This window comes from Eretmochelys imbricata, chromosome 10 (assembly GCF_965152235.1).
Source record: "Eretmochelys imbricata isolate rEreImb1 chromosome 10, rEreImb1.hap1, whole genome shotgun sequence".
Lineage (NCBI taxonomy): Eukaryota > Metazoa > Chordata > Testudines > Cheloniidae > Eretmochelys > Eretmochelys imbricata.
Genome location: NC_135581.1, coordinates 12,300,041 through 12,323,922, shown reverse-complemented (window position 1 = coordinate 12,323,922; position 23,882 = coordinate 12,300,041). Strand labels below are relative to the sequence as shown.

General features: G+C 44.7%; 1 protein-coding gene across 2 annotated transcripts in view; it reads right to left on the bottom strand.

The window, feature by feature from the left end:
* Window positions 1-4,119: 4,119 nt before the first annotated feature.
* The window catches only part of MAD1L1 (mitotic arrest deficient 1 like 1), a 554,397-nt gene continuing 534,634 nt past the window's right edge, over window positions 4,120-23,882 (bottom strand). For both annotated transcript variants that reach the window (XM_077827951.1, XM_077827952.1), the window contains exon 18: window positions 4,120-5,516. In XM_077827951.1, the coding sequence (XP_077684077.1) occupies window positions 5,358-5,516 (159 nt within the window). In that variant the 3' untranslated portion in view covers window positions 4,120-5,357. The remainder of the gene's footprint in view (window positions 5,517-23,882) is intronic.

The window sequence follows — 23,882 nt, the reverse complement described above, 5'->3', positions numbered from 1 at the left end:
GCCCTTTGCAGAATTAGCCCAACCAGAGACTCGGAGAGACTTTCAAATTCTTAGGGTGGGGAATGAGACAGGATGTAAAATTCAGGCTGTTTCAACCACTGCACAGATAATAGCATTACCCAACTCGATCTCTACGGCAACGAATGCAGCTGGAGACTGGCATTCACTGTGTGCACTTCAGCAATGGCTGATGCATTTCACCCCACTTCTTTCAGAGACGTCTGCTGGCTGGGACAGGAGTAGCTGAGAACTCCCCAGAAACTCCTGCACTCTTCCTTACGCTCAGAGCAGGGAGGTGAGAGGATTGGGCAAGAGTGACTGAGCTCTCCCAATGCAAGTGACCCATCCCAAATGATCCTCATTGGTGGCCCCTGCTGGAAGAGGTGGTGACTGGAGTTAGCGAGCCCCCCATAGCCAATATTCCTCCACAGTTCCCTACACAGACTCTGTCTTCTGTTGGGACAGGCCAAGCCTGGAATGGCTGATTTTCCCAGATCTCCCAGAACAGTCATTCAACAGTAGGACACAAAGCATTTAGGGCCTGGTCTACACTGAAAAGTTACATCTCTCCACACTCCTGAGAAGCATAGTTAAGCCAGCCTAACCCCTGGCATAGCCAGTGCTCAGTCAATGGAAGAATTCTTCCCCTGACCCACCAGCTCTCAGGGAGGTGGCAGTGACAGGAGAACTGGTCACTGTTGTAAGTACCTGTGCTAAAGCACTGCAGCTCCGGCCCTGCTGCTGTAGCAGTGTAAATGTAGACACAGCCTTCGTTTAGTTTGTTTTTCTTCTCTTCATTTACAAATCATGGATCCTTTCCCAGCTTCTTCCATCTTCCTGCTCGACACCATCCGTGGCCTGCTGGCCCCATCCTCCTCCTCCCCCTCATCGCCTCTTCTCTTCCTCACAACCCCTGACCCAATGCCCCTTTCATCCCCCAGCTTCTCCTTCAACACCTCTTCACCGTCCCATTCCCACATCCTCACTTCATCATATTCACGCCATCTCCTACTCATGACCAACCCCTCCCTCATCACCCCTCAGCTTCTCCCATTCTCCCTCTCCTCACCAACCCTGCCTTGCTGCCCCCAATATCATCCCCATCTTCCCCTCCTCCTAACCATCCCCCACAGACCCCCTCCTCTCCCCACTATCCTCCAGCTCCTCCTCACACCCCTCTCATCACCAACCCCCCCCATTAGTTTCTTTCACCAACCTGCCGTGCCCCTCAGGTTCTCCTGCCCCTCATCATCACTCCTCTTAGCTTCTCCCACTCCTCACCATCCCTCCTTGACCCTCCTCAGCTTGTCCCATTCTCCTACTCCTCACCATCCCCACCCTGCCACCCCCTCATCATCCTCACCAGCCAAGCTACCCCACCTTCTCCTTCACCACCTCCCCCACTGCTGCCTCCCTCACCTTCTCCATTTCCTTTGGTCCTGATCATTGCTCTCTTTCCCACTCTCTCCTACCCTGATATTCTCCTGCATCACACATCCAAACAAATGTGATCTGTAATTAGGTTTCATGAGCCTGTGATCTGAACTGGAACGTTCTAGCAGTGGTTTTTAGACTCCTCTTTTCTCCGGCATACGCTTTTATCAAAGCGGACCACCCAATGCACAAACAAAGCAAAAACTCCCAAGCCAACAAAGAATCAGGAAAAAACACAAAGCCAGAGTCTAAGGCTGAAGTTTCACAGGTGCAACTTGCCCTCTTAAGAGAGGCATGAAGTTTGGAGTGGCTGCTTAACTTCTTGCCTTTTAGGGACTTTGTTGCAGAACTTCCAGGTTCTTTTTCCCTGTCAAATATTTATACACGTATGTGGATGAAGGAGTCGATCAGCGGAGAAGCACAGGGTTTTGCAAGCAGTTCAAGGGAGAGAAGGTTTTGGAAAGGCTGCCACCAAATCAGTGCTCTGAACATGAGGCCCCATCGCTGTGCATTAATAACTCATATTTTACAGTTTATAGCACATACACCCAGCTAGCATGCACCTAACTCCAAGTGGGATACATAAACTCTTGTTAAAACTCCCTCCACTCCCCTCCGACTGTACATTTATTACTGATTCAGCCAAGGCTTTGGAGACTGCTCTCCAAACGGGACCCAAGTTTCACTGGTGATGACTCGGAGACACATGGCATTTAGATCCAGGAGCGGTTTAAAGCTACAGTACATCAGGGCACATTCCATGCCTCTGTTTCTACTGCCTATGTGATTATTTTGCCTCCCCTTTTAGTACGAGTAACGCAGTGTGAGAGGCAATGCCATCATGTGGTTTCACAGCAGGGGGGCTTCTTAGATGATCATAGAATCATAGAATATCAGGGTTGGAAGGGACCTCAGGAGATCATCTAGTCCAACCCACTACTCAAAGCGGGATCAATCCCCAATTTTTGCCCCAGATCCCTAAATGGCCCCGTTCAAGGATTGAACTCACAATCCTGGGTTTAGCAAGCCAATGCTCAAACCACTGAGCTATCCTCCCCCCTCCACATAGCTCAGCGTGTAGTAAATAATCATTGAATTCTTAGCATCAGAATTATTCCTCCCAGCTCCCTTGTGAGATAGGTATGCATTATAATCCTCACTTTACACAAGGAGGAAACTAAGTCAGTGGGGTTAAGTGATTTGTCCAAGTCTCCACATCAAATCAGTGTCAGAGCCAAGACCAGGCTGTCGGAATTCTTAATTCCCATTCCTGACACTTAACCACTCGACAACGTGTCTCTCTCATTTAGTGCAGAGCTGTTTGCAGTCGACACTTTCAGTTGAATGCTCCCGCACCAGTGAGCAAACCACCCAGGAACTGAGTTTCCCAAAGGTCATTGTCTGATGCAAAGCTAATTGCTACTCACTTGCAAGGCCCGGCTCCACAGGGAGCCTCCAAACAGAGCACCTCTTGCATTCCAAGGCAAGAGCTGCTGTTTGAAGAAAACAGAAGAGCTAATACACTGGCACGTGCTCTCTGAAGCCAGGCATGCCATCTGCAGCGGCAGTGTGTATACAAATGAAGTGCCCTCTGGCCAGCAGCTCTTGTCTGCAGAGAGCAGACTCTTATACACCAGAGTACCCCCTGGATGCCCGGGCAGAAGCCCTGTTCTATAAGGGGCAGAGGCTATAATTCACTGGAGTGCTGGTTTATTAAACCTTGTTAAACAAACCAGCTTCTTTGGAAACCCATGGCTCAAAGCAGCAATTCATCTCAGTGTCTCCCCCGCACAGGGAGGGAGTCTAGGAAGAGAGAGATTTCTTCTAACCCAGCCTATTATTCGTTCACCCTTGGGAGGCAACCTTCTAATGGGCAGGAGGCTCCCTTCCCTTGCCCGTATCCAGCACCGCTTCTCACATCACCTCTGTTTCGCTAAGATAGTGGGTTTATTGTAAACTTATTAATTACTTCATTTCTCCTGCAAGGAGCCAGGAGAAAAATTTCCAAAAGCAGCCAGGCTCCGCTATTATGCTGGCCGAGAAGTCGAGTGCGGCTGATGTCATGATTCATTTTCTCCATGACTGATGAAGGCGGCTCTCGGTTCCATGTTGTGCATACGAAGCAGACAGCATTCCCCTGGCACAGAGTGCCAGGCAATCCATCTTCAACCAGGACTTCTCCAAGCAGCAGAGAAAATGGCAAACTTTTGCTATTGGTTTTCACTCAGATGACGAGGCTAACTTGCCTGTAACCACTGTGTGAATGGGGTAGCTGTGATCACTTATGATAAGCTTGGTCTGGAGCAACTGTTTTCTTCTTCTTGTAGCGCCAACTTTGTTTGCTATAGTCACTCCAGCAGGGAAAGATTGGAGCTAAAGTTGCTGTGAGAGTCCTATATGATTCCTGCTGAGAACGGACAAGCTACTGCCTTCCCACATGGTTACGGAATAAAGCATAATGGAATGGCAAGGGGAAGCCATTGTATTGGCAGGATCTCTGTTGTATAATGACTTTGACTAGTATCGTTTCTGGCACTAATGAGATGTGCCTGGAGAACCGAAGGTCTGCGTAATATGCCCTCCCTTCCGGTGGTAAAATCAACCCAAGCATCACTGATTCACCATCCATTATCAAACGGATACCAGTGACGCAAACGCCCAATAAAAGAAGCATACACCCAGATGGAGAAGTGACACTTTATTCTGAAAAACAAACTAACCAAACCCCTCCATCATAGTACAACATTTCAGAGCTGTCAGAAGGATCCCTCAGCTGAGTCAGGAGAGAGAGAGGTGGTGGCAGTGGAGGTTACACCCAGTAATACAAGAAAGTGACAACTCTGGCTATGGACACTAGGCTACAAAACAGCAATGCAGTGAGTACACCACGAAGAGGCCCTCCACTCCCTGCTCCTTTCCCTGTGTTCCTGAGATAAGCCAAGCAACCCCTGAGAGTCTTGCGCAAGGAAGGAAAAGTACTCAAATGACGTCTAAGCACTGGGCATACAGCACAAGAGGGAGAAAGAGAGAAGGGTATACCAGGTGCTGAGTTCTGGCAAACCAGGATCTGGAATTATGAAGGACTAGATCTCGCAAAGTTTTATGTCTTGAAAGACTGTCAACTTATTGATCAGCGAGCTGTATCCAAAGGGCCCCACTATCCATGACTCCAGTCGTCCACAAACATCCTGCACTCCCAGAAGCCAACCCTTAGTCCTCATTAGTTGGTGGCAGCTTGAGCTGTCATCTCCCCTAGAGCCTGTGATCTCTGCTTTAAAGAGCTTTCAAGTGGGAGAGGTTGAGACCCAATTCAACAGGATCCTCCTGCGAGAAGCTGTGAGCTCCCCAAAGCCAGCATTCTCACGCTCTTCCCGACAGCGACTCCTGTTGAGACTGACTACATAAGAGGCTGGCAATTTAATAAAAAGGTTTCAATGTTTATAAATAGTGGGGTGGAAGTTGGCAAAAACTCTGGCACTCTGGAGTTATACATGCTCTCCCCTGGAAATATTACTGTGGAAATCTGCATGTGTGTGGTGGGCTGAGAGCTGTCAGAGAGATTGGTTAGTAAAATCAACATTAAAAAAAAGAGGCCTTTGGGTTGGACCAACATTGTCAAGGAGTAACTGGACTTTGGGCCAAAGGAATGTGACTCCAGCTCAGAAGGAAGCAGAAAATGCCTTCTTCAGACTCCTTGGTTGCCTCTTCAAACAGCCCTGAAGCGTTTGGAGAGAAAAGGACAGCGGGGACTTCAAAAGAAATTGGAAGCAACCAAATGCAGCAGAAGAAACAAAAAGAACTTGGCATGGCTAGCTCATGGATCCCCTTTCCACTGCACTAGGCTGGTCGTGGTGAAACAATGATAGTCACACATCCATTCAGGATCCATGCCCAAAAGGCGCAAGGCTAGGATTCAGTGAGGGCTAAGCACAGGTCTGACGGCTGAAGAGTTCGAGGGTTACAGCGCTGAGGAATGCTGGTATGCTGTCCTGGTGCAGCAGGTGCAGGTCAATGAGCTCATGGATTGTGAGAGAGAATTCAGTTTCCAGAAGTTGCATCTTCCCACCAGAAGAGCTGGAGGCCTAAGGGGAGAAGGAAGAGTGGAGAAGAGAGAAATGAGGGGAGAGAGGGGAAAAGGAAAAGAAATTGTTAATACAGTAGGGTTTTATTTCACACCAAATGCTGAAGAATTCTAGCACTCTCACTATGGAGTCTCCTTCAGTATGCATCTTATTCTAATCAAAGTAACGTTATCTACTGCAGAGCAGGTGTTCAACATATGATTTAATTGGACCATTATTAAGTTCTGCATTTCCAAAATCTCTGAACAATACACCCCGTGTGAGCCTCAAATGAATAATGAATTATAAGGCAGTAGGAAGAATGTTTAAAATATCTTGAAAACAAACTTTAAAGGGTTTGAACAATTAACACATGCAGTCATAGTAGAAAATGCAGAACCAGGGATGCTTTAGAAGAGAAATCTTTGAATAGCCTGGTCGTGGGAGGCAGGAAATATTCAAAAAACTCTTTTTCCATTAAGAATCAAAGTCCTTAAGCCCCTCCTGTCTTGGAGGATAAGGAGACATGTTTTCAATGAACATTCCCTTTAAATGAGCCAATGATCTACCTTTAACTAGCCCCCTTAGTTCGGGTATGTCTACACTGCGATAAAAGACCCAGAGCATGGCTGTAGCTGGCCTGGGTCAGCTGGCTCCGGCTGTGGAGCTATAAAATTGCAGTGTCTACATGCAGACTTGGGCTCGAGCCCGTGCTCTGAGACCCTCTCCCAGCTAGTGCAGTCTCAGAGCCTGGACTCCAGCCTGAGCCCGAACGTTTATGCTGCAATTTTATAGCCCTGCAACCCAAGCACCTGGGCTCTGAGACTTGGTGAGTTATTTATCACAGTATAGACACACAGGATGTGTTTTACCAACCCTGCTTCATATACCCAGGTGCTTTGCTGATGGGAGAAATTATTCCAGAGACACACACACAGAAGGGTGGAACCCCAACATACGGGCACATGATAAAAATCTCCTCTCGTCATAACATAGATTATAAAAAGGGTAAAGAAGCAAAATGCAAGAGGAGCCAAAGGATGCTTTGAGAGTCCCTCATGCCACGGGTGGCACGAAATCTGCTTGTTTATTAATAAACCAGCAAAACTATCACAACGGAAATTCACATTTTTCTCCCCAGACATTTCCCTTTTGGGAATGATCACTGCTCCTCATCTGCCCCCTTAATGAAGCAAAGCTACAGGCAACATAAGCACTGCCTCACAGAGTCCAGCCTGCCTCAGTAACAGGACATTCCCTAGCCACAGTCTATGCAGAAGGGAAACCCTGAAGCAGCTCAGGTGGAACCCCCCTGTCCCAAAAGGGATATCGATGACTTCAGCTGTGGGTGTTTGTGCACGCAGACAGCATGTATCTTCACCTGCCAGAAGGGCAGCAATAATGTCAGGGAAGCACCAAAGGCCCCGGGGATCTGTTTGTTTCCAATTCCATGTTTTCAGGAGTCAGGATTAATTTCATTATGAACTTCTCATGTAAATGTCACTTCTGATTGTGAAGAGTGCAAGGCGCAGAGGAAGCCCCTGTCACACCAATGCCGGGGAGGGGATTTTAACAAGATTTTATAGTGGAAAAGTAAATTAAGAGTTTGTTTAAAGCTCTTCCACTTCTGTTCAGCTTAATGTTCATTTCTCTTTATGAACTACTCCAGATGGCGAAGTTTAGAGCCTTAATCTTTTGTTTAGTAGAGCCAGCCGCCTTGCTTTCTGAGCATCCATCGTGAAACTGGGTCAGATAGGGACAAATTGAAGAGACTGACTGGGAAAGATGAAAAAGTGGCAAATGACAGACAGAAAGGGAATTAGGTCAGTGAGGGATATGCATTTGCAATCTATGCACAAGCCCACGCAGAGTGTAGAGCTCTCATTCAGCCTTGAATTAGACTATAGGCCAGATGCTATCAATCAGAGATGTGCCAAGGCAGCCAGATTTTGGTTTTCAAATCCAAGCCCATGGGTGTTGGATCTGGTTCTATGTGACCTGAAACACTAAAGTTTAGGCTGGTGAGAGGAAGGTCCAAATATTATGGAGGCACCAGTTGTCTTCATAATCAAGGCTGAGTTGAATTTTGCAATTCTCTTTGCTATGTATGAAAAATACAGTGTCTCCTCCCCCAAATTATTGCCCTTATTCTTTGGGCACAGAATTAATTTTCTGAGAATTTACAAGGAAATCCATGCAGGACTTTAAATTAATTTTAAAAGGGTTCTTTAAGAAGTTTAGCACCCACTGTCAGACCGTTTATTTGTTCCTTATGATCTCAGTAATGGAATTACCCAAATGCTTCAAAACTCTGTATAGTTAGAGCTCAGTGAAATCTTGTGCGTAGACTACATTGGAATACTTGTTTATTTATTGAAGATTAATTGTCATTTGCCCCCCATTATTCTGAAAATTTCTGATTCAGCAGAGGCTGAATAATATGTTCTACGACAGAAAATTCCATGAAGAGCTGCATTCTTTCAAAATGGCCGTCATCTCTGACTGTTTTCAACAAGACTGAGGGTTCCTCGGCCTCCTGACAACATAAAGGGACACCATCTTCCCTGATGGTAGCTTGACTTCACTCTCACTGGGAACAATACAAGGTGGTACCTGCTTTTAAAGAGAGCAACTTAACTAAGCTCAGTTTATAACTTCAGTCTTTATGAGAACAATGAGAGAAAAGGAGGAGAAAATTTTACCTACTCACCTCAGCTGACACAAATTTTCATTTATGAAAAATAATGGAAAAAAGTGACCATATTAATCCTAAATATTTCTTTTCAGCCGCTAGTCTGCACCGAATCTGCTCCACGCACCACAGGAGGGAGGAAGAAACCAAGGTGTGCATCCTGGAAAATGTAGAGAGTGAGGAAACTGGAGTGTGTATGTGCAGGGGACTGTGTGGGGAAGGAGAGAGAGAAAAACTGGGACATGTGTGCAGCACCATGAGGGGAGATGCAAGAGGCAGCAGGAATTTGGAGACCAAGAGCAAAGAAGAAATTGTGGTGAACACTCTTGCTTCTTTCTGGTGCTCTGGTCCTTCTGGTGAATCAAAGCAGTTTGCCCATCGGCTTAACTTGCCAGTACACTTTTGTTGCTTCTGTACTGTCCTAGGGTTACATAAAGCAGCCAGAGCGTACCAGTGAATCTGGCCATAAAAGTTGTAATAAAAAATGAATTAAAGTTGATACTTTATATTTTCAAATCACAAGAAATATCACGACATTCTCTTTGCATTTCTTGTTTAGTGTTCATGTACGCTATTATGTACTAAAAAAAACCCCAGACAAACAAGGAAATTGCCAAACAAAAAACACTGTTATGTTAGAGTTAAAGTTGAGAGTACATGTCAGTAATTTAGGGTAAAATACATTACAGGAATGTAATTATCATCAAATCAAGCATTAAAAAGCCAGGAGATTCATAGTTAAAGCCAAACTTTGAAAAAAAAAAAAAAAAGGCCAAATATGGTCAGGTAAGGAAATGCATAGTTAGGGCACCTAAAGATCTGCTCAGTAGTGATGGCACGTGGGAGGAAAAAAATGTCTAATGTGTCTTTAAAAATTAGCTCAATTTAATCTGGGACCAAAACCATGAAAATGTCTTATTCACAGTCACACGGTTAGCATGTTGTTACTTTTAGAGATGTGAAAGGAAAAGAAGCATGACTTAGAGTTGGCCTGAATATGTGGGTCCACTGAAAGGGCTGAGTCAAAGATAATACCTAAGTTATGGGCCTAGTTTTGTCACTTCTAGTTAATGGGCAAATCACGGTGGTTTGTTTGGGGTTTGCAAAACCAAAGCCAAGGCAGTTCAGATCCAGGTTCTATTTTATCCAACCCACCAACATTTTGGCGAACAGACATTCCAATTTTGGCCTGTTTCCATTATCACTCCATTCTGCTTTAAGAAATATAAAGGATCTTTATCAGAAAAGCAATTTAAATGGGGCAAAACACCCTCTACTACTATGTACTGGTATGTGCATGACCCAGGCTAGGTGCTTCAAGAACCCCACTGTGCTTTGTGCTTCTAGGGTGCATTGCCCTGTTGAGTGATTACAAAATCAGAAGCAGCTTTTTGGCCACATTGTATTTACGGGACAAGTGGGATTGGTCTACTATGCGGCGACATGAACTTCCAGCAGTCGCTTTTCAACCTCCTCAGAGAAAGGAGTCTTTAGTACAATTGCTTTTCCATAAGAGACAAGATTAGCTGTTCCCAGTCAGAAGAAAACATCATAAATCTTCCTTTTAACCCTGGAAATTGGTAAATTATTCAAGGCTTTATAGTTTTTTATATTTTTTTTTTGAAGGCAGAGACTTGCATTACAGATAAAGCCTTGTGTCAGCACTCAGTCCTTTAAGAGAACCAGGTACCTTAGAACGTGTGTGCCCTTTCCATTTGTTCCACTCTATTTATTTGTCTGTGCAGGAGATGAAGGCTTGAGTGGGATCTAAAGCTAATCATGGAAAGTGAATGCCCGAGAGAGGTGAGCAGCCCAGCGAGGGAGCCGCTGGCTCCCTTTCGGTCACAGGATAAACTTTCTATTTGTCTCACACTCTGCTCGTTCCATCTGCAGCCAAACACGTCAGTCAATATCTGTGTTTCTAGCTGCAGATTTATTTTGGTGTGAGGAAAGGCACGGAAAGTGGAGAAGGGTAGGAGCAGAGTAGCCTCACCCACCCCACTCCTCTCATGAATGCCAGGATGATCAGTCTTGCTGCAGGCCTGGAAAAAGAGAAATACTTGAATGCATTCAATCTCTGCACTTACAGAGAGGCTAAGAGTCTCTCTGTAACCGTGAGCATCACAGGAAAGCAAACATTAGCTCCTCTCACCTCCAGCAGGAATCACTCTCACGCATGGCACAATCATGGTCTAAAGCCGACTATGCTCACAACACCTACAGACACTAGATGCTGCAAAAAGTAAAGCATCTCCTTGTTAGGAGAAAGAAAAGGAGTATAAATTTGTTAGTATCTAAGGTGCCACAAGTCCTCCTTTTCTTTTTGCGGATACAGACTAACACGGCTGCTACTCTGAAACCTGTCCTTGTTAGGTTGTCACTCCTGGCAGTTGCCAGGACCATGCTGGTGTCTGTAAGTTCTGCAGCCATGTGTGAAGTACAAAGGAGGATCACTCGTCGGTGTCACTTCAGCAGGACATATACGTGCGTTCAGACTGGTAGTGTTGCTATAGGTATGGTTGAGATTACACTTTCTGTCTCAGCCTGTGTTACTTATAAACTTTCCAAAAAAGTGATCTTCTGGGCTGAAATTTCTCTCTCCAGCCTGGTGGTGATGATGTTAAAGGTTTGATAACATTCTCAAACGGTTCGATGGATGCGTGGGACAGGGGCAGCAATTCACACGCCCTCTGCCCCCAGGAACACTTTTGCAACTAGAAAATTAAAATAATGTACAAAAATCTATAAACTGAAACTTGGCATGAACTGTCATCAGTTCTTAGTAGACCAACCAGCTGGCGGCAAAAGGTCACACAACACATGGGTCAGACACAGTGACAGAATGTTGGCCAACACATGGGAAAGGGAACCAAGCATTGTTTGGGCAAACACCACAAGCACATTTAAAAGCTTGCGACCACAAACAAACCTGACCCCATAGTGTGTTGGGCAGTGTCCCCTGCCTCAGTTTCCCACCTTGGAGTGGGCAAGTCTGACAAACGAATGTCCCTTAAACACATCATTGCCCTCTGCCTCCGCTGCACCCCTAGAGTGCTGTGAAGAGAGGGAGGAAGGGGAGAGGGAAGCTGGGCTACAGAAGTCCCAGAAGAAGGTTGGCTGGGGGAAGAAGCAGCGGGGGGAGAACAAGGGTGGGGGAAAGGGAGAAGAGGAGAAAATCCCATCATGATGTTTGATACAATTCAGGATTTCACTACAAAGTGGGGTAATCTCCTCCTTTTCATATGAAAATCCACTGCTCTATCCACGGGTGATGTATGAAATAGATGCACGATGTAGGAGCATTCTGAGCATTCAGACACACGTCTGCAGTGTGTGCTACAGGGTCCTCACAGTATGACGGTTTTCATACAAAGGGTTAAGGCCTAAGAGGATGTGCTGCTTGAACTGGATTGGCAGAGAGACTCTCCACCCCCTTGACACAGTGAAGAACTTTATTATTGTGCAGATGAAAGTCTGCAATACTCCAAAGTGAATGGGGCGCCTTTATTTTCAAGGCTATGTTTTATTAGGTGTTTTAATGAACAAGTAACCTGTTGCCCCAGTGACATTTACTCAGGGAAGCTACGGGGGCGGCTCCATCTCATCTGCTAAGATGTCTGCATTACTCTTCTCACTCTATGGAACCACCTGCTGTGCAACCTCCTAACACACTAAGACCCTGAATACACTGCAGGGAACAATCCTGTATGTGGTAGGGGGCAGGACTGTGAAGCCTAATACAGAAGGCTCTGTGACACTCTCCATACCGTTCTCTTCAGCCCATGACACTTTTCCTCTTGTGCTATGGACTCATCCACCAAGACACCTGCACTGCTCTCCTCACCTCCTGATATCTTACTCATCTGCTGACACCTCCTTTCTCCAAAGGCGTTTTTATTCACTGCATGAACTTTGCATACCTGCAGTGACCCTCCGGCTCCCGCATCACACTCCTCACAAGATAGAACCTCCTGCTGCATTACCTTTCCTACATCAAGGCCCCAGTTCTGCTGTCTCTAAGCCGGGGAACCCCACACTGCCTACTCTCCTTTAATCAGGGCTCTGTGGCACTCTTTTCACTTTATAAAACCCCTCTGGCACCGACCGGGGCATCTCTTAGGAACTCTGCAACGTTCTTACCCCACTTAATACCGCATCACTCAGCAGTGTTATCATAGCCAACTGCACAACCTGCATGCCAGCTCCCTAGCTGGACACAACACCTGCTCTCCTGTCTGCCATAAACCCCACCCCCTAATTCAAGTTCTTTAGTTTGCCTCACTTACTTTTTATAGCTTCCTCAGCCAGTCTGCTGGAGGGCTTCTCTTTTTCTGCCTAGCCCAGATCAAATATTCTCTCCATCCATTAGTATGGTTAAATCTTGTCACAGTCCAACAAACCAATTTTAAAACCATTTTTTAAAGCAGTCGGCTCTGACCTTTAAACAAGAAAATATTTTTTTTCCTGCCTCTTGCTTTAGATTCCGAGATTTTTCTAAATGTCAAAGGCCTAGTGTCCACACGCAGCTGTCAGAGAGAGGCAGTACAGCCTCAGAGAGGGCCCTAAGCCTGTTCTCGGGGTCCAATGCCCAGCAAAGAGTACACATTGAAAACAAAGCTCACGTATAAGAGTCTGTATGCGCGCACGCATGCATACTCCCAAAGGAACACACACAAATAAAGGTATTTGCAAAGTCTGACTGCTCAGCTAAAAACACTACAATCAATTCCTCCTTCAAAGCTAGGGCTGATGTTGTAAATTCAGGCCAGGGCAGGGTGGGATGGAGCGGAGGTAGGATTTGATGCCCACATTTTTCTCTGTGGAGTTGGTGCACTACAGCCTTCTCCTTAGTGTCTGCACCATGGGACTACTCTGTAGAGAGGGTAATTCTTGCTAAGTATCTTTTCTCCTTTCAACAGGCCTCTAGAAGATCTCTTCAAAGCTGAAAGGATGGAGACACACAGAGGTGGGGGGGGAGGGGGGTTGGATGGGGAGACTGACTGCTGAAGTTATACAATTCAATCAGGAGGGCTCTGAGGATCTGTATAATTGCTCAGACTTGGCTCTCTTGGGTGGCGATATCATTATCAAAATCCCCCAATTGAATTATGCTTCACTAATCAATCTCTCCTAAGCATTACACCCTGCTCAAATATCAGGTCCCCAGGTAGCTAACAAATCACTGTAATTACAGGCTGTTCATTTAAAATGATAGAAATATTAAAAAAAACCACCACCACCACCCAAATTTGCTCAGAAGATGTGGTTGTGCCTGGAAATATTTATGAGTTTATTGCACTCCTAGTCTATTGCTTTTGTTTGTTAATTTTTGTAGCAACCAGCAGCTTTTGCTAGCCTGTGACATCATGCTGCCATGCCCTACGGGACATTTAACGACCGAGCATTAATAAGGCTGTGTGGTCGTCCATCAATCAGGGAACACTGCCTTTCACTAAAATGACCTCTTCTTTTCTTCAGCTAAATTCCCTTTCCCCATAATATTCTCTTTGTAACCTAAAAGAGGGAGAACTGGTTCTTTATAATAATTGCTTCTTGCCAAGACCTCTGATCCCCATGTCGCAAGCTTGAAATATAAAGTGGATTTATGAGGCAGAGGGGGACATACTTCTCTATAAAGTGCCTTCCAGGGAACATAATGAAAAAGCTGCTCTTAACTGCTGAATGAAGAGGAGCGAGTGCCTGGCAATGCCAGGATGAAAATTGAATACTGGGGTATGGTAAGGGAGGACCAACCCCACGCACATGTCGAGATTTATGACAAATACTTCCTGTCTCTTGCTTATTATTCAATATTGAGATGAACCACAACTCCTGTCTCTTTAGTACAGGCGTCTAGCTCACACACTTCCATCTTTAATCTGGAACATGACCCACGTTTTATATACACAAGTGATAAAACTGACTGAGCGCCGGTTATTACACTAACTCAGTGTCAAAGGAAACTAATAAGTGAAGCGCTGCACATGGGCAAGTTCCTTCACACAACCACACGCTTTGACTTATGTGTGTACATCTGCACAGGCCACAGGAGATGGCAAAAAGGAAAATTTAAACACGAATACCAACATTTGTCAAACTATCCACTTCTCTCCTGGGGAGTAAACGAGTGGATGTTAGTCCTGGGGAGAGAAAAAGTGTGTGACGGATGACTTTTCTTCTGTCGTGAGGTCTCCCACAAATTGCTGCTGTTTAGATAGTAAAAAGTGATACCCTAAAAACGAGAGGAAAGGTCTCAAGCTTTAAGTAAAAGGAAGAGTTTATAAATATTTATACTATTTGATAAGTACTACTTTGATCCTGAAGGATGTACTTACAAACTATTATTTTCACAACTTCACCCCACCACTGAAGCAGCCACCTCTAGGGTGGAATTTGGCAACTATTTAACGCCACATAGAAACACGACACAACAGCTTAGGATAGGAAGAGACAAATACCATATTCTAATACGATAAAAATACACCCGGGGACATCCCCTAAAGAGAATACTCTTGGTAGCCTACGGGGATGCCTACACTGCAATAAAAAACCTGCGGCACAGAGTCTCAGAGACTGGGTCAGCTGACTTGGGCTCACACTGCGGGGCTAAAAATTGCAATGCAGACATTTGGGCTTGGGCTGGAGCTCAAGCTCGGAGACCCAGCCCTGTCATTGGGGTCTCAGAGCCCATGCTCCAGCCCAAGCCTGAATGTCTACATTGCAATTTTATAGCCTCATAGCCCGAGCCCCATGACTCCGAATCAGCTGACCAGGGCCGCCCTGGCCGCGCTGCAGGTCTTTTATTGCAGTGGAGATGTACCCAGCAAGGCTAAGCGTAAGATCCTATGCTATAACTTCCTACCAGACCTCTGGCTAGTAGAAATAGCTGATGTTTGGACCTACCGCTGAGGTATTTAAAAAGGTCTTTCATCAAAAAAGAAAATGAGTGCTTAAGAGAATAAGGTATAGAATCCACAGATTTTTTTCAAATACCAACCAATAAAAATCCCAAACGTGGGATTGTGTCTTTGAACCAAATTCCCCCTTGTCCTCTCTTAAAAGAGTTTGATACCTTTTAAAAAACCCAATGCTGCTACAGTATCTCAGTTCTAGAAGCAAGGAAGAGGTACTAACCTCTCAGCCATTGGTACTGCACCTCAGTGGGGGCACCTACAGAGAAAGTGGACATACATGTCCTAACATGACTGGTGTCAAAGTAAAGCTGGACTGCTAGGATGTCCATGCTGCAACTTCCGGACCACCTGTGAAGTGACCATATTGGAATGGTCAGACTGAGGAGTGAATAGCTAACAAGCTATGAAGGCAGAGTGAATGGTTAACAAGCATTAACAGCCTTTACCACATGTGCTCTGTAAAGTGGAATGCCAACCCACTGTAGGACAGACAAATTAGACACAGAAAAATCTCTCGTTACTTCCTCTAAAACGACTCTGCACTTTTACACTGCAATGCTAGGGGCTATTGTTTAGCTAAATTTACATTTCTCCTCTCCATGTAAATAAAGGAAAATAGCAGGCAGCCATGGACTCTCCTGCTGAGATCTCCCATCCAAAGGTATTCTGGAGACTAGTGATAAGATTCTCCATCCCTTTTGATAAAATCAGAGGATGGGGTTCTGGTGCAAGACAGAAACATGGCTGCAATTTCAGCCAGCCAGCACCTGCTCCCCAAAAGGCACACTAAAAGGAGACCAAAAACCAGCATGGATCCCATACTGCAGACAATCTGAGGGAGGTGATACGGCCTGGGAACAGAACCCTGTGTCTGAGAGTCTCCAGTTTAGAAGAGGTACTAACTAGCTACAGTAACAGGCAGATTCATTAAGTTTAAGTTCTTCTCTTCCTCACTGGGAGAATTGGAAGAAAAAAAGGGAAAGAGGATAACCTCGTTGTTCCTGGAACCAGGTAACAACTGAGAAAGAAGAGGGTAGACTAGGATTATCTGTATAGGCTCTGATTAACAGGTCTTTGTGCTCGCTGCTTCCTGTAACGGGGAGCCATTTAGCTCTGTTCTGAACTGCAGTTCTGAATGGTAAGACAAGTGAGAGAACATGTATAACAAAGCTTGCAAAATATTGTGTGAGCGCAAGAGACGGAAGTGGTATTAAGGTAAATGGCAACATTTCATAAACTACCTTGCTGCTGGTGCAATGAACTGTTGAGCCTCAAGAGACAGGATACAAACCTCACCAATGAGAAAGACCTTGCCTGCATCTTCTCTACTCACTGAGTGATATCACTGATTCCATAGACAGACACCACTCTTCTGCTCAGTCTCTCTGCATTGTGTTCCTGCCAGGGGCTGCTAGTTTCCTTATTTTCCCTTCTCCAAATTATAACAAATAGGCAGAAAAATAGACACAAGCCTGTGGCTGCAGTGATTAATGTGACTCAGGGAGCAAGGGGGTCGTGCAGACTTCAGGACTCACTAGTTACCAGCTAAAAAACAAATTCCTCTCATTTCAGGAGATGGGCTTTTCTCTTTGCAAGAGACAGTGGGTGACTGCACATCAGGGGAGAGAGGGGCTGGGAATGGTTAACTGAGCAGATTATATGAGATGCCTGTGAGGCATGTCTCACTGGAGCTACTGTTACTTTACTATCCAGCAGACACCAGTGTGTGATTAATACGTTTATCTTTCTCATCTCCTTGGTAGCCTTATGGATGTGTTGTCATAAGCAGGGAAAGGGAAAGGATAGAGAATTGAACAAAAAGATTCTGTGACCATCACTGTCCTAGGGAACCCATTGTGATTAACTTAACTACAATCAGACATTAGACCTTAGGGGTTTGACCATGGGACTGGGTGGTATATAAAAAGTATGCCTGCTCCTATCCATCCAAGCAGTGTAGGGTTTGTGCAGGACAAAGTAACAGATGGGCCAGATGGCAGACTACACCGGTAATTTGCATCAAGTTTATTCATTACCCTGTTCTAGTTCTTATTTAGTTGTAATCTAGCTCCCTGGGCAAAAATTGGGTTTAAACCCGAAATCAAGAAAAGCAATGGTGCGCCCTGAGCCCCTTGTATACACATTCTGTACTACACAGAGTAAAATCACTCTTCAAAAAGGAAAAAGAAAAATATAGCCACATGAAGATATAAAAAAGCCTCACAGTCTGACCCCATCTGAGGCTCCGGGCATGAAATATCAGATTTCAACCTGTCACCAGTTGTCCTTGCATAAAATTGAATCTTGATGCTTTATGACTCCCATATAATCGCTGTCTGCCATTGTTAAGTTTTCATTTTGGCATCAGAGTAACAGTTACTCTTGAAACTTCTGTGGCTCAGTGTTGTCAACTTACTGTGAATTTAGAAATTCTGATTTTTTTTTACCTGTTTCATGAAAACAACTAAAAGCCACCAACTCACAACTTGTCCCTTATTCAGAACGTCCACCCTCTCCAATTACTGTCTAATTACTTGAAGTCATCAAGATGACTGCCATTTCACTACAATCTATCTGCATGAGGCAGTGAGACTATCACTAATAAAGAAGACCGCCACCTCCCACTTTTCAATGAGACCAAAGACATGCCCACAGGCAAAATGGCTGCCAATCCATGGTTGGAGGGGCTAGACAGGACACTATTAGGACACAGAGAATGTGAGAGCAGTGGCGACACTACAGAAGGATGCATGGGGAGACTGAGGAGGGAGCAGGAGGTAGATTTAGGAGTTGCAGGAGAATGGGGGGGAGGGCAGGAGACTAAAGGGTATGATGAAGTGTGAGGGGCCAGAGGAAACCAATGTAGTGCAGGAGAAGACTGAGGGAGTGAAGAAGATAGTGGCAGGGAGATGAAGAGGGATAGAATAACAGCTCCTCCACCTGGGGGTACCAGAGGGGAAGGGGAGAGGGACTCTGAGCAGCAATGAGGACACAGTTTTGCATGTGTATTTGAGGCTGGATTTTGACCCTGAAAAGCTCTCACACACTTTGGAGCAGATGGCTTCCTCCTAAAATGTCACAAACCAGAATGCAAATAACTCCCCTCCCCAACACACACACACTCTCAGTACTTTTAATCCAATCTCATGAGTTTTGAACACATGGGTTTGGTGTTAGTAGTGACGCTACACATGACATGATTCACCAAGACTGGCAAATCCAAGCACAGTAGAAACTGGGGACTGGGACACTAAGCAGATCGATTAACTTGCCACCCAAAATACAGTATGTGTTTTCTCAAAGTCAGACCTGAAATGAATGGGCTTGTACTGTTAAACTGTGAGGAAGTGGGAATTTTCTGTAATATTTTTATGACTCCTGTGTACTCCTCAGTTTCCACTGTACTTTGCATTGCTACCTAGTGCAGGAAAAAGGTTTAAAGCTGCTCGTAGGGGCAGTGCAGTACATGAGGTGTGTCACTTTGCTGTCTCAGCCGCAACAAAAGGTTCACCAAGGAACTGGCTGAAACCAATTCAGATCAACAGAGGGTCCAGATATACAACAGAAGCCCCAACAACTGAACAATCAACACTCAACAGCAATAAGCTCCAGCAGGTGGGGCTATGAACTCAGCACAGCCTTGCCTGGAGACAAAGGACTGGGAGGTAACCAGCAAGGGATAAAGACTGGGCTTCTAGAAGAAGCTGGTTTCTTTCATCTGGAACTGACTAAGGGTTCAGAGACAGCCAGAGCCTGAAATGAAATCCATTACAGCTTGGCTGGTGGATTGCTTTGGCTTGGCCAGACGGACTATTATTTTGACCTTCACTTTTCTATGCTAAGGACTTCTGAGGCTGTGTTCCAGTTGACTAATAAACCTACTGTTTTGAATACACAGTCTGGTGTCACTGCAAATACATGCTGAGGTGCATTGGTCCTTGAAGAGTGTACAAGCCTCTAACCAGCAGTTATCTCACTTTGACTCGCTGGGAAGAACTCACTGCATGAAGCAGGAGTGCTGGAGGACAGATGCTCAGTTTCAGAGACAGTGAGGCTCCAGGGTCTACCCTGAATGAAGAGTGAGCCCCTTGGGGGCTGGCACACGAAGGAGTTCCTCCAAAAGGCTGTTTAATAGTTGGGGCGTAGCACAGATTCTGTGAATATGTAATAAAAGAGAGGGAATTCCCTTATCACCCAGTAGGCAGTGCCTCCTCCAGCATACACCTAAGATCAGTTACATATGGAAGGAAGCCCATGGCTGAATGAAGAGCAGTTGAATTCCCATCTCACCCTCCCAACAAGAGTCGCAGTTAAATCTGTGAAGGAATAAGCAGGGAACATGAATGAAAAGTAAATTTCATTTTAGCCCTCGAAGAGATGCCCACACAGGCTAGGGCTGAGGTAGATTTACTGAAGTTCCCTTTAAGGGTATGCCTACTCTTTGAGCTGGGGGTGTGACTGTCAGCTCCAAGAGACATACTTGCACTAGCTTTGCTTGACCTACTGTGTTAAAAACAGAACATAGCCACAGCAGCGTGAGGAGCTAACTGCCCATCCCAGGCCATAGGCACGTACTCGGGATAGCTAGCCCCTCTCGCTGCTTGTGTTGCCATGGCTACACTGTATTGTTTGCACACAAGCTTGATCAAAACTAGCCTGGGCATATCTCCTTGAGCAGGAAATCATACCCCAGCTTGAAGTGTAGACATACCCAAAGAGGCTCCTTGTACTGTCCTTGGTACCTAACCAATGAAGGACTTGGGAGAACAGCACTGCCAGTTTCAGGCATTCATGTGGTTACAGCAGCCTCTGAGGAATCTGCCTGTGGTCTTCACCCTCTTTGGTAGGAAGCCTTTTTCACTGACATACATTTGACTAACTCTCCCTCAATGCTGGTGTTTCTCCACAGACAGTCTGCCATCCTCCACTCAGCTCCTGTAGCTGGAGGTGCAGTGAGGCGAAGATTAATGCAGACATCATCTTGGCAATTATGAAAACAGAAAAAAAGACACCCAGATATCATACAAATTGATGCATTTTGCCAGGGGGCCTGTATGCACGATCCAGTAACAGCTGTCATGCTGCAGCCTCTGTCATCTGAGTGCCGATACTACCTCGGCGTTCTTAAACACACTTTAAGGTAGCTCTGTTCCCTTCCCCTGTGTGACTTTATTCTCTGTTCCAGATGCCACAGCAATGCAAGCAGCAGCATGGACACAAAGGGGAGAAAGCATGATTGGTGGCTGTTTTCATAGCAACATTAAAATTTTATGTTCACTTCTTTAGGCAACATGCAACTAATTAAGAATGACCTCAAGGCAGCCAAGCCACTCAAACAGCAATCTCTCTAGCCCTCGGAGCTCTTTAAAATCTGCCCTTTACCTGTGCCAAGTCTTTCAGCAATCTTCCCAAAAACCCAATAGCAATCTACAAATATAAATAAATACATTCTATTGCTTCTTGGAGGATGGGATGGCATATGCTGTAAAGGTGGCAAGGTCATTTGAGGAGAACTTGAGCTTTATGTCTTCTCCAGAGCACATCCCCCCTCTGCATAGTGTTAAATGAAAAAAAGGAGATATTCTGCATGTTTATCTGTCAAATCAGCTTCTACGATGACTTCTGCAGACCAGGAGACCATTTTTTCCCATCCATCTGGTTTTCATCTCTCCATGCTTGGGTTTATTTTTGTAAATAGAGTTAGCCTTTCTAAAATTAACTGTGGACCAGATCTTCTTTTGGCATCAAATCATCTACAGACAGGAGGAAAATATAACATTTTCCAAACATTTTAAATCTACAGACTAAAAGCCTCACATATACCTTGCTTGTTATGTGGAATATTAATGTACTAATTGAATTTAAGGACAGTACTATGGTATCTATGTACATACATGGTCCCCATCACCATGGTATTGAAGCTTGAGTATTAAAAAGGTGACGCTAATAAAATAAGCTTTCTGATCCGGATGTGAACTTTATGGCTAAGACTAATTCCCATTCAAAACTATTAACGTACACATACACAGAGGGCAGTCTGTGGTTATGACCCAGATAAGCAAAACAGAGTATTTGGTAGGGCGCTGCAAAAGCCATCATCTTGAGTTTGTCCCCCACCATGGGATGCTCTTCAGGCTATGTTTGCAATTTGACAATTGGGCCTCTCACCCAAAATGGAGCTTTTAAACTTGGAAAGTGCCAGCATGGATTTGTTCTGTCTGAAGAACGAATCCAAAATATTACCTGCAAGAAGCATCATGACAATTCATGTTTCCCCCAAACTTTTAAAGTGACAGCGCTGCACTGAATGGAGCATTTTACAGTTCTAAAGCGTATCTGTTCCCAAAGGAGTCCAAACTGCACTCTACAAACTGTGCGCATTCAGCGGCATTCACACGCAGCCACTACTGATGTGAGAGACGATAACTAACTAGCGCACAGCACAGTGTACAATGGGGGAGGGATGAGAAATTTTGGCCAACACCATTAGGACCAACCCTTACTGTTACAAAATCCTGCATTGGCAGAGGGGGATCTTGACCTAAAAGGCCTCTTCTATCTCTAATTTCTTTGATGCTACCCCAGTTACCTGGATAGCACCTTTCTCTCTGTACTAAGTCTAGCTGCCTTGGATAGTCTAACACTATCAAATGGCTGAGCTTAAAAATAGTTTTCCACTTTTCAGTAGTTGCCACACCACTGACCAGTCTGGTCATTGGATAGCAGAGGTCACGTAACGCTATTACAAACAAATGTCCTGTGATTTATTTTTTTTTCAGACCAAAAAGACAGACCTACAGTGGGGCAGTAGTTTTACTTTACAACCATCAGCTCCAGCACTAAAGGATTGAAACACCATGTAAAAATCAAAGCTAACAAAAATGCCTTTGCATGCCCCCAAAAGCACCAGGAAGTGTTTCTGTTGTTATATATCTAACAATGATCTTTATGCCTATTTCTCTCTCTCTCTCTCTCTCTCACACACACACACACACACGCAAAGAGAATAGCTGGGCAGTGTGACTAAAATGCTGCTATATGTTTAGTCATCTCAAATTCAGAGTATTTTTGCTCTAAATATACGTCAGACACAGAGCTAACATACTGATAGTCTATAGAAGGTCACAGGGTCACCTAACCCGATCTTAGCAACCAGCTGGTTAGTCAGTTTTTGGTGCACAAAATCAGTTAAGAGAGGGTAGTGTTTTAGATCACATGATCCCATCCTGACCAACTAGATCGTATTTTACAATTCGAATTGGGAGTGCTCGTATGTGTGCAAATAGATGCCTTCTCTCTCTCTCAATCTCTTGGGCACACCAAGTGAAAGACAAACACACATGAGAAAACAAAAGTAAGGGCTATCTCTGAGACTTGTAAACAAAGATGTTAAGACGAAGTAATTTTAAAACAGAAATTGTACTACAGACAAAAGTGAAGTTGTTTTAAGCCCAATGTTTCGCTTGCTTGCTTTTAACATCATTTCTGAAAGCCTTAGAGGCAACCAAAACACTGTCGTGGTTGTTTCTTCGTTTTTATATTCTCTGGAGAGCACCAATAACTTCTCTTGCTACATTTTGTATATCCAGAATTGCAACAATAAACAAACACACAACAGCAAGTGTAACTATGATAGCAGTAATTTGCACATCTACGACACTTGTAAGCTGAAGAGCTCAAACTCTTCATAACTGTAAGTTAATTATCCCCATAACACTTCTATGTGGTAGGTAAACATTAGTTCTGTTCTACAGACAGGGAAACAGAGGCAAAAAGAGATGGAATGACATGCCATAGCTCACTCAGCAAGTCAGTGGTAGAAACATGGGAACAACTCAAAACTCCTGACTCCCAGTTGCCTGAATTACCTCTCGCCCAGAGTTTTCCTAAACTATCGGGTGGTAGGATTGGAGGGGATTTTGAAAAATGTATAATATGTACATTTTTGCAAACAATAATGTTTAATAGATTTTAAATAACTACATAATATAAGCCATGTCATGGGGCAGCCCTTTGAAGCTAGCATCCTGTTGTAATCTCAGATCTCAGTTGTGGTTCTATGGAGAGTGCAACAAATGAGGGACATAATGACGTGTTCCTTTAAAGGCCACCACGTTATTTTAACCAGAGATCATAGCTATTGGTTCAGTATAGATTAGCAAATGACATGAATGTGTACAACCAGCCTATTCATCCAGAAGCTGTTGTCTTGTCACCACTGACTGTTCCACTGCTAGACAAGCCGACAGACAGATTTTGGATGTCTAGGGGGTGAATCCAGCTTTAGTTGCGGAAAGTCCTTATCTCACTTTTGTCCTTGTATCTCGGAGTTGGGTTTCTTTTCGGTAGTGGCAAGAAAAACTCAGCACTACAATTGCCTGTCAATCGAAAAAGGCCTGAGACTCTCTACTTCTCCTGTTCTGCCTTGTGTGGAACATCTCCCACCAGGAAGACAGGATCATTCGGCACAATGAATTGTGAATGTATTTAAAATACTGAACTCTCCCTTACACTTAAAGCTTGCTTTTCAAAGCTTCATCAGTAGTTATTTCTGTTAAAGTTAAGGTTACAAAAATTCTCGTGCTCATGGCTAGAATTAGAGGTCTTCGGGCAGCCGGTGGCAAAATATTTTGCAGTCTGGACAACAGGCTGGCGGTAAATCCCAATTATCATTTTTGTTTACAGTACTGCCTCGTGGCCCCACCTGAGACTGGAGCCCCATGGAGGTAGGCACTGCACAAATATATAATAAGAGACAATCCCTGCCCTGAAGCACTTACA